Source organism: Labeo rohita, chromosome 16, assembly GCF_022985175.1.
Source record: "Labeo rohita strain BAU-BD-2019 chromosome 16, IGBB_LRoh.1.0, whole genome shotgun sequence".
Taxonomy (NCBI): domain Eukaryota; kingdom Metazoa; phylum Chordata; class Actinopteri; order Cypriniformes; family Cyprinidae; genus Labeo; species Labeo rohita.
The window spans coordinates 10,562,772-10,578,610 of NC_066884.1; the positions used below are offsets into that span (position 1 = coordinate 10,562,772).

The 15,839-nt window shown below is 35.8% G+C and overlaps 1 protein-coding gene across 1 annotated transcript; it reads right to left on the minus strand.

The window, feature by feature from the left end:
- Window positions 1-12,255: 12,255 nt before the first annotated feature.
- Window positions 12,256-13,844, minus strand: cd83 (CD83 molecule). The gene is made up of 5 exons (XM_051130357.1): window positions 13,718-13,844; window positions 13,521-13,636; window positions 13,142-13,376; window positions 12,737-12,843; window positions 12,256-12,632 (listed from the first exon to the last, which is right to left on the minus strand). Exons 1-5 carry the CDS (start codon window positions 13,794-13,796, stop codon window positions 12,498-12,500), a joined length of 672 nt encoding a protein of 223 aa, XP_050986314.1. The 5' UTR covers window positions 13,797-13,844; the 3' UTR covers window positions 12,256-12,497.
- Window positions 13,845-15,839: the final 1,995 nt, after the last annotated feature.

A 15,839-nucleotide genomic window follows, 5' to 3' on the forward strand; every position in this document is an offset into this window, starting at 1 on the left:
CGTTATGATAATGCGTGAAACATTTTGCGCGACGTCAATTAAAAACAAGCCTGCTGCTGTTGCAGAATAAACTGCTGTGTTTTTGGTTTGATGTGGTGCTGAGAGGTCTGGCTCATTATTCGATTTGGCCACACAATAGGACCTGTTTAGACCCGATTGGCCCTCTTTAATGGCCCTGGGGCCGCCGTATCGCATTCCCCCGAGCTTTTATTATTAAAGATGTGGTTATTCAAAGAGTGTTGTGGGGAATAAATAGTGGCACAGAGCGGGTCAGGAATTCATACACCACTGGTTGCTGGCAGACCAAATCATTGCCACATGAATGATGCTTACAGGTAGGTAGGCTAAAATTGGGGTTAGGCCCCAGCGAGAGCAAATAAGATTAAATTGGAGAGCGAGACAGGTAACCTGATGTTTGCATTATGACCTCCATGTGTATACTGTATATCCAACCTCCTACGGTAGCTTACATTGCTCTGTAATTTGCACAGACTGTGTCCTGGAATGGTTAATTAATCCTGAAGTCCAAACCAGAAACAACTGCCTGGTTATTTTGATTGGGACGGTTATATTTAGCTGTCTGGCATGCCACTCTGAGGTGGTTGCTTTGGAAGTAACTGTGAACCTTGGCCTGCTGGGTTACTGGCTGTCAGAGCTGTAAAAAAGTCTGTTTGTCAAATGAAAATGCCCTTGAGGTGTTTCATATCACCCCAAAAGGACTCTTCACTTAGACACAAGCCATAATAAGAGACGAATGAGACAATTTCCACTTATTAAAGACCTGCGTGAGCTATGCCAGAAATAAAATGGACAGCCAAATGTCTAACTGCTTTTGTGGTAAAAACCTTCTTAGATTGCCTGTTATTTTCCAGGATTTCTCATTAGCCATGATTGCAAAGCTAAGCATCACTAATGCACATTTTTTGAAAAGTTACAAATATTTATTTTTGAGGGTTTACAATCGCACTCTTTTATTCTATCTGACAAGCCAATGGGTCCAGTGTTGTTTGGCCCATACACCATTCTTCAGAAGATTTATTTTGTGCTCTATAAATGTTGACATCAATTTTCATTTTTAGGTGAACTATTCATTTGACATGCATTTATATTGGCATTTGAAATGTTTCATCTTCATCCTTCTACATCTGTAGCTCCTCTAGCAAGTAGCTTGAATAGATGTACCGAAAACTATGAATGTTTTATCCATCCTGCTTGATGACGAGCTTTCATAATTTAACATGGCACCTTTTACACATTGAGCATCTAATATATTTGCTCAGCTGGAATACTAGAATCACATTATGAGCTTTGTTCAAGTGTTGAGTTGCAGAGAATCCACATCCAGCGCACAGGAGGGGGGTCTCTGAATAAAACTCTATAAAGGAAATTACATGTCCTGCCAATGAAACATTCACAAAACCCAGACTTTACCCTCTCACGGTGGAGAAATATTCATTTTTAATACTGGGGAAAGTAGGTCTGGACAGACGATTTCATCTCTTGGTTAGTGGAAACTCGACAGTCCGTGGTGCCTCCAAAACGAAGCTACAGCTGTCAAATCAACCTGTCAGAAATTGCTGAGCAGTTGCCATAGATTAAACTATTTGCCAGGTTATACAGATGAAACATGCTGTCCAAACACATTTATTTACCGGTATATTGATAATCCTATTCCTCATTTCAAATAAAAGCTATGCTCATCAGTTTAGCTCCAGACCACAATGGCTGTGTATAAATAAATAGTCACCCTCATATTTCTCACTCAAAACATAGTGGTTAGGTTGACTAACTCAGATGTTGTCAACCATGGGGTTATGGGGGATATTTTTTTTTAGCTTAGCAACAACATAACTAAGAACTATATGTTAAACATACAGTTGAGGTCAAAAGTTTACATACACCTTACAGAATCTGCAAAATGTTAATTATTTTACCAAAATAAGAGGGATCATTCAAAATACATGTTATTCTTTACGTAGTACTGACCTGAATAAGACATTTCACACAAAAGTAACAGAAAATAAGCTGAATTCATAAAAATGACCTGTTCAAAAGTTTACAAACGCTTGATTCTTATTACTGTGTTACCTGAATGATCCACAGCTGTGTTTTTTTTTTAGCGATAGTTGTTCATGAGTTTCTTGTTTGTCCTGAAGAGTTAAACTGCCGGCTGTTCTTCAAAATCTAATGATTTTGAGATCCATCTTTTCACACTGAGGACAATTGAGGGACTCATATGCAACTATCACAGAAGGTTCAAACGCTCACTGATGCTCCAGAAAGGAACACAATATATTAAGAGCCAGGGGGTGAAAACTGTTTGAATTTGAAGACTGAGGTAAATTTAACTTGTTTTGTCTTCTGGGAAACATGTAAGTTTCTTCTGTAGCTTTTAAAGGGCAATACTAAATGAAAAACAATATCATATTTATTCAATGTAAAAAAAAAATGTAGGCCTACACATCTTCATTCTGTTCAAAAGTTTACACCCCTGGCTCTTAATGCATCGTTTTTTCTTCTGAAGCATCAGTGAGCGTTTGAACCTTCTGTAATAGTTGCATATGATTCCCTCAGTTGTCCTCAGTGTGAAAAGATGGATCTTAAAATCATACAGTCATTGTTGGAAAGGGTCGAAATACACAAAAATGCTGAAAAACCAAAGAATTTGTGGGACAGCAGGCAGTTTAACTGTTCAGGATGAACAAGAGACTCATGAACAACTATCACTAAACAAACAAAATACAGCTGTGGATCATTCAGGTAACAACACAGTATTAAGAATCACAGTATTAAGAAAACTTTTGAACAGGGTCAAAATATCTTATTTAGGTCAGGTCAGTGAAGCTAGCTAGAAAAAATATTTTTGTAAAAGTATCTTTTTTAAATATATAGCTCATGACAGAATTTATTATTATATCAAATTTCAAGTTGTGAATGTACAACCCAAATTTACCCTAAATAAAACTAAAAAACAAACAAAAAAAGGAATTAATTTATAAGATCCATAAAATACCTACTGATTAAAAAAAAAAAGCCACATATTTAAATCTTTTGGAATTTTGAATTTGAAATTTGGAATCTTTTGGTTCATTTTCAAGCAAATCTAAATGAATTCGAAAGAATGAATCAGACTTTCTAAAAATACATAAAAGGCAGAGAGAAAGAATGAATTGATTCACTAGAATAAGACTTTTCCAGCACTTTCTCATCTTGTTCGGCAGTGAAGTTGTTTGCACAATACAAATGAAAATAAAATAGCAGTCGCTTGTTTGCTACATAGCTGATCTTCAGATGTTGCTTGCTGCTGGAAAAAAAACTACTGTTTTGATAAAAGCCAAGCTACTGTCACGCTACTTAAGGAAGCCATGAAAACTTAAACTAAACAAATTATTATGATTATAAACAAATGACCATGATTCTTTTGTAATTTAGTTTTATATATAACCCATTATTATATTCTGGAAACTTTGGTTGGATCAACTAGTCATTAATATGGGTAGATTATAGTGGCACTTGATCTTGGAGAAAAAAAAAAAAAAAAGGGGGAGAAAAGAAAAATAAAACCACCCACACAATGAAAAGTGACTCAATTATACTGCAATTGACCAAAAACTACAATAGTAACAGTATTATTTAGAACATGTGATTTGCTGTGTAAAATGTGAGATCCTAAAGTTTTTATCTTAATTCTGTTATGTGGGTGGGTCGCAAGGATTTTGAAACTCTGGAAAATGGGTTGTGTGCCAAAAAGGTTGAAAAATCTTTGGCTGAAGGCTTGCACAAGAGCATCTACTACATGATATTAAACCCATTAAACACAAGCTGACAAAAATTAGACAGTTAATGTAAATCAAATTATATAACTAAACATCATAGAGCTCTTGATGATAAACTTAGCAGACACATAATCATATTCACAGTTCTTGTTCATTTAGAGAGTATGTCGTAACATGGTCAGGCTCCACCAAGTGCAAATTACTCCAAGTTATAGACTTTAAAGTGATCCCTTCCTTTTTTCATTCATGAAGCTGAGTGGGGCCACGAACAGATGAACTTTGTATGTATAGTGCTTCTTATATTTAAATGTTCAAGAGGACCACATTACCTTTTTTATGATTTTGATTGTAATAGGGTCTTATCAAAACCAGATGTATGTAGTAATAATAGGCAGCTGCATAACTCTGCCTCGGGGCTTTTCCTTACATTAAAAAAAATGAGCAAAAGGAAAACTTCCACATGCTAACATTTACACAGTGATTTCTTTTAATTGCACTCTGCTTTTTAATTTGCCTCGGACTAATGCTTTTAAAAATGTGCAGAAGGTATTTTATTGAAGTCTTGCCTAACGCTGGACCGTGTTTCCATGCATGCCCTTCTCTTTGGTGCATACCTGGCAACCTGCATTCCTTGTTTCATTCCCAGAGTCAAACGTGTCACACGGCATGTCGAATGAGCGGGCTTCCGTCAGTTCTTTGCTTCAAAGGATTACTGTAAATTAACATTCCTTATGTTGGGCTGCATGGACAAGTCCCAGTGAATCATGTTCGAGGCTCTGGTTGCAGCCTGGACTAAAGAACGGAGGTTTAAAACTGCATGACCTGCTATATACTGAAAGGAGCATTGTGTTCAACGCAGTGTTTCTATAAACTTCCAGTGTCTTCAGAAACTTGACAGCATCAGAATGTTTTGATGTGTATCTTGGATGACTTTTGGTACCTGGCTTGCAAAAGAAATCAGCATTTTCATGGGCCATGACCAGCACTGCATCATCATCATCATCATGTTAGATTTGATTATAATATATATTTTTCATGTACCATCATGCCATAGGCATTGATAAAAATATGGGCGGTAAAGATTGTTCCAAATTTTGTAGGCCGCTTTCCCTGACAGAACACTGTAACCTCAACCGTCTCCTGATTTAAAAAACCTAAATTGATGAGAAAAGCAACAGCATAAATATTGTGGGTATATTTATGGTTATGAGCTTCCAGTGGTGGTTCCTTCCAGAGGCTCTATATTTCCTGCTTTCAGCTTGTGGAAATGAGGGATTGAAGGCTTGAGGAAGAGCCCGGACCCCCGACCTGCAATAAAGCAGCTTTACAGTATGACAGCCACGGCACCGTCCACAGCTGACCTCCAAATGGGAAAAGTGGGCAGAAAAGTGTGCAGAGGGGAGATGTGCATGAGGAGAAGAAAACCCAAGAAAAACAAACGTTGATCTGAAGAATTATGGTGCAGGTTTAACCTGTGAGTCACAGCGCTACTGTATGTCTTCCTCAGCCCTGTACTGAACCTCAATTTTCCATGAGAACAAAGTTCTAGTCAATGCACGGGTGGAAAGCACTTATTATCATACTACTGTAGATGTGTGTAATGTTTCCTGTGAAATGAGAATTATGTGAAATCAGCTTTAATGGGTACTTAAAACGACTTAGAATTAATCAAAATTATTCAAAAATACAGTAGAGGCTTTGCACTTACATCATGGTTTGGTCAGTTACTCAGATGTAAACAGCGTTGATTGCACGGTTAATGTATAACTGAATAATACGTTGTTCTGCTAATTTATGCTGTCAAAACCATGGAAAAATGTGTGGAAGCTGCTAAATCATACAGAGAAGGATGCAGTAAGCAGTAAAGCGTGCAATATTTTGACAAACTTAAGTTAATAGGTGGTAAAGATACGTACGGGCAGTATTAATTAAAATATTAGCCTAATATTTCACCTACCTGACTGGAAATGATGAGAACAAACATGAATGTCAAGATTCTTGCCCTGGAAATCCTGGTTCGGTTTGGCCAACTACACCTTTTGTTCCTCAGACAGTTTTTTGCACTGTTCTCCTTGATTTGCTAAAACATTTGGCAGTATAGTACTCCAAATGTATTTCCCGGTCTGACCAATTAATACAGCCCAAAACATGACAATAATTGACCATTTTCAGCAGCAATAATCAGCTACCTTTGCCTGTTCTGTTCCATTCAGGTGAATTGTTTACGTTCAGTGCCGCTAATATGGCCGACTGATGATGCATGTGTGTCTGCATATCCCTGACCTACAGCTTTCACATCTCATTTGCATAGTCAAACTTTGTGATGAAAACTATTGTGTTTCTAATAACAGATGTTAAGTGTAGTGCGGAGACTTCTTTCTACATACCCACATGTACTAATTAATAAGTGAAAATGTCGTGTTAATATTAGGAATACGAAGGTCCAGGGCTTCCGGAAAGAGCAAGGTAAGAGGTTGTTTACTTTTGCAATGACGTCAGAAGAAGTAACTTTTAGCATTTAGGGTAAAACAGGGATGCTGATATTTTTACTACTGGCAGACTTTGACAGCTTGAACTGAATTCCTCATATTTGCGTCTTGGATAGAGCTGCTTTCAGACTCTTTCTTGGTCCTGTTCTAAGATAATCACCCATAAATTGCTGACACTTTCTTGGTCTTGTTCTAAGATAATCACCCATAAATTTCTGCCTCATGACAGAGAATTAAAGCTGGTGTTTTACTTCGTCTTGACTGTGTTATCAACACTAACAGCAAATGGCCTGGTTTCATTCAGTGTTTCCCTTGCATAGGGCTCATGTTCGTTTATGTAGTCAAACTAAACAGACAGCACCATCCTGTGGTGAAAGTGAGGTCAACCGTTCTGTTAAATTACTGGAGAATATATTTGTCGTGTTCTGACGCAATTTAAGGTCTGTATAACTATTATATATGGGTTTTTGAGGTAAAACTACTTTTTATAAAGTTCACCAAAAAAAAAAAAAAAAAAAAAAAAAAAATACTCACTCTACGGGAATGCAAGATGTAGATGAGTTTGTTTCTTTATTTGAACAGATTTGGAGAAATGTAACAACACTTTAGCACTACTTGCTCACCAGTGCATTATCTGCAGTAAATGGGTGCCATCAGAATGAGAGTCCAAACAGCTGATAAAAACATCATAATAGTCCACAAGTAATCCAAACGACTCCAGTCCATCTGTTAATGTCTTGTGAAGTGAAAATTAGCATGTTTGTGAGAAACAAAATCAATGTGTGGATTATTATATTGTTTTTATCAACAGTTTGGAGTCTATTCTAACAGCACCCATTCACTGCAGAGCATCAGTTTGTGAGAAAATGATGTAATGCTAAATTTCTTCAAGTCCAATAATGAGATAAGCTCATCTACATTTCAGATGGCCTGAGGGTGAGTAAAGGCACAGCAAATTTTCATTTTTGGGTGAGCTAATTCTTTAAGTTAAAGATTTTTTTAAATATATTTTATTTTTCATGGTTATGCATTGTGTTACTATCAACAAAGAAAACACTGCCACTGCTGCTCACAAAAATTAATTAATTAAAGATCCACTGAAACAGGAAAACAGGGACATATCAAGCAGCCCCGCCCCCTTTTTTAAATATCCAATAGCGTTTTGTTTATATAACAGCTTGGGCCATAGCCACTGAGCTCAGTAAAGCTGCAACTGACAGTTTATGACATCCACAATCTAATCCGTACTGCTATAACATACCTGTGTAGAATTCAAATGGGTCCAATACGTTTTGTGCTCCGCATCTCTGAACCGGAGCAGACTGTGTGCGCTGCAGTGGTTTGTGTGAAACTGTGCATAACCAGCCCCAATGGAAAGCATAGTTATACTGTTTGAATCGTTCCCTATTCCATATATAGTGTGCTACGTGCCATTCACTGTACAGAAAATACTAATTCTGTGAATAAGTGACCGATTTTAGCCGCAGCTTCAGCATGTATTTATAGTGTAGGGGGCGGGACGCTTTGCATTCTAGAGAGTATTTGATTGGACACAAAATTTGATAAGACGCTGGAGTGCAAGGTGATGTGATCAAAATCATTGATCCATATTGGCGGAAGTTAGAGACTGTAAATTTTGAATGCCTATATCTTGTAAATGCGAATTTTGTCATTGTTTTGAAAACTTAAGGCTAACATACTCATACTAAAAGCCAAAAAATGTAAATTTTGATTTCAACACAACGTTTTGTCTTTTAGGTCTTTGTCAGGCAGACAAACATCTACAAAAAACCTTAGCCTTGCGAGGAACCTCAAAAGCTGAGTATCAGAGCTGCAATAAATGGCCATATTTTATGTCAAGGGCTTAGAAATACCAATAGAAACCCACAATCATACATTTCTGTGAAAGTTGTGGACGTTCAGCAGATAGACACCTTTATTCCCTCACAGTCGTTTGAGTTGGAGCATCGTTGTTGGACTGTGGTCCTGCTCAAAACTCATGGTGGTTAATTAGAGGAGTCCTGTGGGAGCCTGGCAAAGCCTCTGTCTAATGAAACCACTTCAGCCAAAGCCACAGTGTCTCCAGCGCATTAGGCCTACAGTAGCAGACTCACAATAACGTCTCCATGTTATTATGCATTCTCAGTAAGCGGAAAACCGCACTGCTGTCTCTCTCCGGTCAGTCAAACACTGGACCGTCTGTCTTTGACAACCTGAAGGAGAGACATCAGCAGTATCCAGGGATTACACCCAGACTGCTCCTCACACAAAGCTGGGCTTCTTCTGGTTTAATGAAGCAGATGATGTTTAATCCGGAGATGGATGTGGAAAGTCTCATCACAGAAGCTCTTATGTCTACTTTAAGACACTATTATGAAGTGTGCTGTAACATTTTGGCCTATTTTATGTTGCAGTTTAATACAGAAATATGCCAGTTTGCCGCACACAACCTCGAACAGCGAACACAATTACCGTGATGTCCGAATGGAGCACAAATGACTCTTACGCATCGGTTCTTTTGAACGAGTCATTTGAAAAGATTCAGGAAAGTTAGAGGTTAAAGTCAGATTCACTCAGAATAGTTCTAAACCGAAAACATTTCTTAGTTATGTCGTATGACAACGTATAATTAATGATACATGTTTACAACATCATTTTAATATTGTATTAGATTAGCTAAAGTTTTTCTTTAAAAGCATTCAAATATTTTTACAAAAAGTATTAATTAGTTGTAACAGGTTGAATGAGTGAATAAATTTACAGTATTGATTTATTTATTTAAAAGAAACATAAATATACTTTCAAAACTGACGTTACTGAAATCCATTTAGTGTAGGTACATAAGTTATCAGTTGAGTACAACAGTATTGGTTAATATTGTTTAGCATTTCAGAACCAACTGTAAGGATGAATTGTTTGGGTACTTAGATTTATTTTACAAACTAAAATGTCGTTCATGACTGTATGACCTGTTGTAAGCTAAAGTAAGAAAACTGAACAACCATTTTTACAAGGCTGTAATTTCTACACGCATGTTTTGAATAAAGTCAGATAAAGGGATAACGAAGGAGAAAAGAATAATTTATCAACTTGTGTTTACCCGCTCCTTCACATCTGTGCTTGACTGGATAAGAATCGCTTTTTGTACATAACACATAGTTAATAATATCAGCCAAACCATTTGATATCATAACTATGTCTGGTGTGGTGAATAACTTGATTGAGAGCCAGTCATATTATCAAATCCAGTAAGTGACTCATTGACGATTATAAGTCAAGGTTTATGTAAATCATGAGGACTTCATTTAGCATTTCCCATGGTGCCAGGTTTCCATTGGAGCATTATGTAAAATGCGGTTTGGTTTGTGTTTCTGTTCCATGAAAGTATGTCAGACCCAACATGAGTTTAAAAATGAAACACTCCATCTGAACTAAAAAATAAGATCTAAAATGCTAACTGAGTGCTTGAGGTGAAAGTCATTTCTTATGTTGTGGGTCAGTGGTTGTGGCAAAGCAGTTTGTCTTATTTATTTATTTATTTATTTATTTTTCTTTTTTTCATTTTCAAGCATGCTTACTATTACAGTCAGATGGCTGAGGAACCCCGTCATCACCATCATCAGTAACATCCACAAGTTCTGTTTGTATAATTTATAATAACGATATGTCACACAGGTTTGTGAGCTAATTTATGAGCTTGATAATGGGCAGACAGGACTGGTTATACTCAAATGTTCAAGACAGTTGTTGAATTTACAGCTCCACTTAAGTTAAAACCGTTTGACAAATAACAGTGGTTTGTTTTTGGTTCCTCTAATTAAAATATATTGATTCCTTCACCTTGCATCAAGAACGGGAACATAAAGGAATGTTTGGGAATTAAATACGAACATTCTAACTAATAATAAATATATAAGAATGTTTGAATTAATCATTTAATACAAGAATCAGTCTCAAAGTGGAATGTTTTTATATTATAATATATATATATATATATATATATATATATATATATATATATATATATATTTAGAATATAAAAACATATATATATATTTATAATATATATATATATATATATATATATATATATATATTTTTTTTTTTTTTTTTTTTTTTTTTTTTTGTATCTAAATATGCTATTCATTTTTAATAGGTTAAGAAATATTGGGTTTTTTTCTACCCAACCACTGGGTTGAGCCTGTCTAAGACGAAACAAGCTGAGTCAGCGCGCGGTCTTTTTGCGTCCTCTACAGGAAACAGCGGTTCTCAGTTTCGATTTGGTGCGCTTCTTCAGCGAAATAAAGGTTTGTACACATTTTATTTCATTTATAAAGTGTTTACTGTGCTGTAAATTATGTTATTTTACGCAACGCAACATGCAAGGACGAGATGTCAGTCAGCTAAATGCCTCTGTAGCGGTCGTTTTGCATTATAGAAAAAAAAAATTGCCTTGCATAACATAAACTGATTTTATTCGATACAATACTAAATATAATTTAATTTAATTATAAAATGTGTTCTCTAATCGCAGTACTGTTTATTTACGGGCAGATTATGGAGTCAGTCACGACATCTTTCAGCTACGAGTGAAATTTCAATGGTGAACAGCAGTCCATCACCGGCTCAGATTCCTGCGACAAACCGGCACGAGAATTAGCACTATTTTGATGAAAAGTGGTTAAAGAGAAAGGTTGAATAAACTAAAATGCTACTTTAAAATGTTTTTTTTTTTTTTTTTTTTTTTTTTTTTTTTGAAAATGCGTGTTAAACGAGTTTAAATTTATGTAATATTTTTGTTTATGCGTCTTTTGATTATTGCTATTGCTTCAAGTAATTCTGTGTGTGATTTTTAATTTGCAGCCTAAGCAATATGGTAATTTTAAACAATAGTTGACATAAATAAAACAACCTAGCATGTTGGATAAAAACATTTATCCCAACCAGCTGGGTAAAAAATAACCCAGCATGTGTTCTATCCAGTGTTTATCCAGCGCGGGGTTGCCAAATGACCCAAGTTGGGTTGTTTTTAACCCAGCATTTTTTAGTAGTGTTTGTGGTTCACCAGCCACCAGAGAGCGCAATGAAATCTTGTATCCTTTTCCGCATTTGTTCGTAAAACACGTGTTAGTTCCTAAATAATTTGTCATTTCTTGTTGAGTGCTATGGTCCTTCTAAAAGCGAGTTAGAATGTCAAAATTGGAACCAAAACTTGATTGCTCAGATATTGAAATGAATCCTAAATGATGATTTAAAAGAATAGTATAATAATAATAAACTATATTCATGAGGATTAATAATATTGTCTAAGATCTATTAGTTTAATCTAGAATATTGAATATTAAATTCTAAATCTGTGAGAACGTTTTATTAGTTTCGCCAGCCAATTTATAAAATATTATTGCCAATAATAAAATCAATTGAACTAATAATATAGGAATGGATCATATTAAAAATCCATTATTTGTGACCTGCACATTTTCTAAATTCTATAGATTATATTTACAAGAACTATTTAGATTTTGATTTATATAAAAACCATACATGCAGTCTTACCAGAACAAAAATGTAGTGATAACTTTTACAATTTTTAATCTACTTTATTCTATATTCAGTAAGCCTTAACATACAATTCACTTACTGTCATAAAAGTTCAAAAAATCCATAATGTGTATTTTTGACAGGTTTTTTCCCCTTTCAACAGGAAAGTATTTTGAGGTAGTTTTTTTGTTTGTTTGTTTTCTATAACCGTGATAACATTGAAAAAAAACATTTCAAAAGTAATTTTAAAGTATGTGTGTTTTTTTTTTTTTTTTTTGTCTATATAGACTGAGAACTTTGCTATATCATTTCACTAGCTGACAATAACATTGATCACCCTGCATAACATCCAAACATGGTTTGTTTTTGGTCAGCCCTTCTCCTCTTCCATGGCGTTCACACTCCAGTGCAACCACAATGACGTATGCACAATTTTAATACAGAAAAAATTCTTTTTTTTTCTTGGTCTCACTGTCTCTCATGATGTCGTTTTCAAAATATGGTGTTGAAGATGTTGAAACCTGTGTGCGTCCATCTGTCACCGTTTGCTCCTTGACCAACTTATCAAGTAGGTTGCTACTTCATGTGCGTCGACCGATGCTCCTCTTCAGTACAAGTTCTATGGACTGTCCATGTCCTGTACATTAGCTGCCTTTTCTGATGAGCGCTAGCCCATGTACTCTGGTTACCATCACACATACACTTCAGGCGTGGTCTTGCAAATCAAATGATTGGTGATGATCACATTCTTGCCTTGATGTTGCATTTTCAGCAAAGAGTCTTTTAACAGCTTCTTGTTGGTTTGAAATACATTCCTCAAACAGACCTGTGGTAAACATGACTCTGGTAAATAACTTAAAAATACATGGATAATATCTTGACTTGAAATATTTAGATACTTTATATACATCACATTTTTAAATTACTTACATAGCTCATGAAAAACATCAGGAGTGCCATAATGAGTACCGTGATAGCCACAATTATATAAATTGTGTCACTTTCATTAAATTTCAGTTTCTCAGTTGTAGCATTGTCTAAAAATGAGAAAGGACAAAAAAAAAAAAAAAAAAAAAAAGCACATGAACATCAGATTTTCAGATAGTGAGCTTTTGCTCACAGTTGAAGAGTTACAGTGGCGTTAAATGTATTTGGAAGCCACACTTAAAATTGTATGAATATTATCGCATTGAGATGAATTACACCTTTGGTTAATGTACTAGTGAACACACTAGTTAACCTGATTCAGAAATGTCTAAAACATTTGTATATTTTAAGTGTGGCTTAAGTATGTGTTCAAATACTTTTGTGGCTATTATAAATCCCCATACTTACCATTGACCTTTAAAACTATTTCGCCTGCTTGGTTCTGATGGCCAAGGGGAGCTGATAGAAAGCATCTGTATATCCCACTGTCCTCTTCAGTTACATTAGACAGAAGAAGGCTCATTGAGCTCTCAAGTAGCTTGACTTCTCGTTCGGCACCTTTATATTTTTCCACTGTGCTATTGTTTTCAGGTAGCTTCTTCCTTACGAGTCCAGTTAACTTTTGGGAAGGGTCTTCAGAAACCTGCAAAACAAAAGTTTAGCTTAAAGTTAAATGACATCTTCATTGAAACAACAGTAGCCAGAAACATAGGGGCATCTAGTACAAAACATTTAAATGCAATGAAAATGTTCTAGATTAGAAAGATATAGGAATTTGAAACTTTACCTTGTACCATGTGACCCAACGGTACGCGACGTCGGGCTTTGATTTCGCCTCACAACTCAAGACTGCGTCCTCACCACTGGTGAGTCGAATCTCCTGCCGAGCTCCCTCCGCCACAACTGAAAACAAAACACCTCGTGTTAAACTGGATCAACTGAGTTCGCGTGAACAAGTTTTCTGGAATATGAGCGAAGTCTTACCTAAAATGACAAGACAAGCGATGAATTCCGAGAAGTGATGCATGGTTCTGACTGTCGCTTCGGTGTCTAAATGTAACATTTATATAGTGACGCTAAGACGCTTTTTTGGGGAAGTTGGGGATTCCCTGCCACGCCCACAGAGTGAGTGAATCTACGTACAGGTAGTAAACTGAAACCGCTTTGATCAGTGTTGCCAAGTCAAGAATTGGTTTACTTTTACACTGTGCCGCGGGTTGAAGCGACCCCAATAACGTAATATTTATCCCCTGGATGCTAATTTTACCAGAGGAACCCCATCACGAGCATTTTAGTCCCTGGAACGTGATTTTATTTTATTTGTTTATTTATTTATTTATTTTTTACCGGGGGACCTCCTCGAAACGCAACTTTGAGGCTGGTTGTGAGTAGCAATTGGGCGGGTTTTGTTGTGAAAACTTGGCAACCCTGGAATTGATGGAACTGCTTTCATTTACAGTTAAAACGTTCACTGCAAATATTACTGCACGAGAGTAGTCAACGCCATGTCCTGGATAAAAGAAGTGTTTGTTCGTTTCATTACGCTATCAGTCTTTGTTGTGCCTGGTAAGATATATTTCATCCAAATCACCAGTTCGCTCGCTTAACATATTATCTTGACTTTAATAGCTGACGCCTGTGTTATTCAAAAATTAGTGCGTTGGTAATGAATGACGTAGTGGCAAGTTTATTTTCACATGCCTCATTAGCGGTCAAAGTAAGCGTGAGCGTTTGGGGTTACGGTGGGTTTTTTACATGCATATTTTGTTATCGGTTTGCTTTTGTTGTTTGTTTGTTTTTGTCAGTTTGGCTTGTTCTAGATTTTAATTCTTGCTTTGTTGTGGTTTCCCGTTGCGACAGTTCTCAGCAGTTTTCATAGTTTTTTTTTTTTCCCAGTGCATCACAGTGCATCTAAATCTTGTTAAAAAATTATATATGCAATTAATTTAAAAGATGTTTGGAAAAGAAAGTAAAACGACTAGGCTACTTAAAAAAACAAAACAAAAAAAAAAAATGGGATTCCCCCCATGACGTAATGTTGTCGTTGCGTATGTTTTGGTATTTACTGTAGTTTTAAACTGACACAGTCTCAACTAAACATCTCACTTACATCATAGAAACACACACACACACACACACACACACACACACAAAATAGACTTTATTTACATTGACATGCACACTTTTCCTGTATATGCACCTGTGTATGATTTCCTTTCTAAATACAGTTTAAGTCATACAGTTTACACACACTTTGCAGAATCTTAATTATTTTACTAAAATAGGGAGGGATCATACAAAATGCATGTTATTTTTTTTAGTACTGACCTGAATAAGATATTTCACATAGAAGACATTTACATATAGTCCACAAGAATATAGTCCATAGTTGAATTGATAAAAATAACCCTGTTCAAAAGTTTACATACGCTTGGTTCTTAATACTATGTTGTTACCTGAATGATCCACACCTTTTTTTTTTTTCAGTGATAGTTGTTCATGAGTCCCCTGTTTGACCTGAACAGTTAAACTGCCTGCTGTTCTTCAGAAAAAGTCCCACAAATTCTTTGGTTTTTAAGTATTTTTGAGTATTTGAACCCATTCCAACAATGACTGTATATCTTATATGCAAACTATTACAGAAGGTCTAAAACACTCACTGATGCTTCAGAAGGAAACACAATGCATTAAGTGCACAATGCATTATTTTTGCCTAAATATCATATTTATTTCATTTAGCACTGCCATTCAGAAGCTACAGAAGATACATGTTTCCCAGAAGACAAAATAAGTTACCCTGATCTTCAAATTCAAAATTTTTTATCCCCTGGCTCTTAATGCATTGTGTTTCCTAGTGAAGCATCAGTGAGCGTAACTATATGTAAACATCTTTTATGTGAAATATCTTATTCAGGCCAGTACTAAATAAAAAATAACATGCATTTTCTATGATCCCTCTTATTATTGTAAAATCATTAACATTTTGCAGATTCTGCAAGGTGTACATAAACTTTTGACTTCAACTGTATATGCTATAATGAAATAAAACGTCATAATGCATCTTTTTTTCTCAGCGTCCTCTACAGTCACAGAGACAACTCAACAA

What these genes read in the sequence shown, in the direction of transcription:
- cd83 (XM_051130357.1), bottom strand. Translation starts at nt 13,796, where the DNA reads ATGTTACATTTAGACACCGAAGCGACAGTCAGAACCATGCATCACTTC. An exon ending in AATAGTTTTAAAGGTCAATG is followed by an intron (nt 12,844 to 13,141) that starts GTAAGTATGGGG and finishes TCTCATTTTTAG; the next exon opens with ACAATGCTACAACTGAGAAA. An exon ending in TGATGTTTTTCATGAGCTAT is followed by an intron (nt 12,633 to 12,736) that starts GTAAGTAATTTA and finishes TGTTTACCACAG; the next exon opens with GTCTGTTTGAGGAATGTATT.